Source organism: Bison bison, unplaced genomic scaffold (assembly GCF_000754665.1).
Source record: "Bison bison bison isolate TAMUID 2011002044 unplaced genomic scaffold, Bison_UMD1.0 scf7180017845407, whole genome shotgun sequence".
Taxonomy (NCBI): Eukaryota; Metazoa; Chordata; class Mammalia; order Artiodactyla; family Bovidae; genus Bison; species Bison bison.
Window position 1 is genome coordinate 1 of NW_011475980.1, and position 1777 is coordinate 1777.

At 63.1% G+C, this 1777-nt stretch overlaps 1 protein-coding gene across 1 annotated transcript in view; it reads right to left on the minus strand.

The window, feature by feature from the left end:
* Positions 1-22: 22 nt before the first annotated feature.
* The window catches only part of GAK (cyclin G associated kinase), a 19634-nt gene continuing 17879 nt past the window's right edge, over positions 23-1777 (minus strand). The window contains exon 8 of the mRNA XM_010834290.1: positions 23-1039. Coding sequence (XP_010832592.1) covers positions 561-1039 — 479 coding nt within the window. The 3' untranslated portion in view covers positions 23-560. The remainder of the gene's footprint in view (positions 1040-1777) is intronic.

Genomic DNA, 1777 nt, shown 5'->3' on the forward strand with positions numbered 1-1777 from the left:
CAAGACCCCCGTGGACACACCACAGGGAGCTCGTGAGGGGGTCCCCACACGGTACCAGCAGCCGTGGACCCAGCACACAGGCACTGAGCAGTCCGCCCCAGGCCGAGCTGTCATCCTTCAAGCTTTTCACCTTCCTGAGCCACAGAGGAGCCCGCCACCTCCCGAGGACCTCCCAGTGCTGGGGCGTTCCCAAGGTTCAAGATGCCCCAAAAGGAAACGGGAAAGCTGGCCACAGGCTGGATGTGCAGGAAGCAAACGGAGGTTCCTGGCAGGAAGGGGCGTATCTGGGGTCTGCTTTTAGCAAGTCGGGCCGGGGAGGGCAGAGGGGGCTGCCGCCACCCTGAGCCGTGGGGAGAGTCGGGCCTGGCTTCGTGGGTGCCGGGTATTGTTAAAGTGAAGCCAGAGACCACGGGAAACACCTGTAGCATGTTCCACTTAAAAAACACTGTTGTAAGAATATACAAAAACCAACCAACAGACAATAGAAAAAAGGCAAAAGACACCCAGTTAACTGAAGAGTAAGGACTCTGATGAGTATAAACACACAAAAGCACACATCGTTAAACCAGAAACCCAGTCATGACCACGAAGCCCCCCCCCCGCCACTGGCGGCACCAGGAGGAAAAGGGCAGCCTCCGTGTGCACCCAGGCGCACGGCGGCCCCGCAGGAAGCGCTCCCGCTCGGTGCCCAGCAGCAGGCGGGCAGCACGCCTGCCCAGAGCAGCCCAGGGGACGTCACCTCCTCTCGGCTCCACACAGGGGTTGCGCCCACGACCGTCCACACCCTCACCCGCAGATGACAGCACCCAGCTGGGGACAGGAGGGCTGCCGGGCAGCGGGGTGCGGGCTGAGCGCGCGGGCCCCACATGCGGCAAGCAGGGCAGGCAGGGCCGCACCTTGAGGTCCCTGTGGATGATAGGCGGCTTCTGTCTGTGCATGTGCTGCACCGCCCGGCACGTCTGGTAGAAGATCTTCAGGACGGTGTCGCACGAGAGCGGACCTTTCGATTCAACTTTTTTTAAAAATTCCACCAGCTGCCCTAAAAGAGAATCAAACTCACATCACCAGGGAACTGCCGAAGCCGAGCGCCCGGGCCTGCTGCCCTCCTGCACCCACCATGGTGCTGCCCTGCCCTCTGGCCAGCACCCGGTTGGGGTTACAGAGCCCTGGAGGAGAAGTCTGCCCCGCAGCAGCAGAGGCCTCCAACCACGGAGTCTTCGTGATGCAGCCACCACAGGGACCATGACCCGACCATGCACGTCCTGGCAGACACCTCTGGAGAAACGCCGCTGAGCCTCCTTAGGTAACAGCGGTCCTTGGCTGTTCACCTGACATCTCAGTGGATACGCCCTCTGTGTGGCACAGAAAGGGTGGCCAGGCTCTGGGCCCCACCCCAGGCTGCCCCCCGAGGGGTCCCCACCTCAAGGCGCTCCTTCCTGTCTGGTACAGCGACCTAAGTCCTGCTGGAACTGGCTGGAGCCCGGGGCCGCTGGCCCTCTCCACAGGGGCTCCCTCCGCAACCATGTGCTGTCCTCGCTGGGCCAGCTTCCCAGGAGCCACACTCACCTGCCTTGGTACCCTGACCCTGCTCTTGCCCCAAACATCCCAAAGCCTCCTCTGAGAGCCCCGCCTGCACACCCCCGTCCAGGGCCCCAGGCTGCCTCCGCTCCCGGATGTGACCTCCGCACGTTATGGGACCCCTGGCCCCACTCGACGTGGAACCAAAGGGCAGTACCACACAGCCACAAGGCCCGTGACCGGCACTCTCCCCACCCCC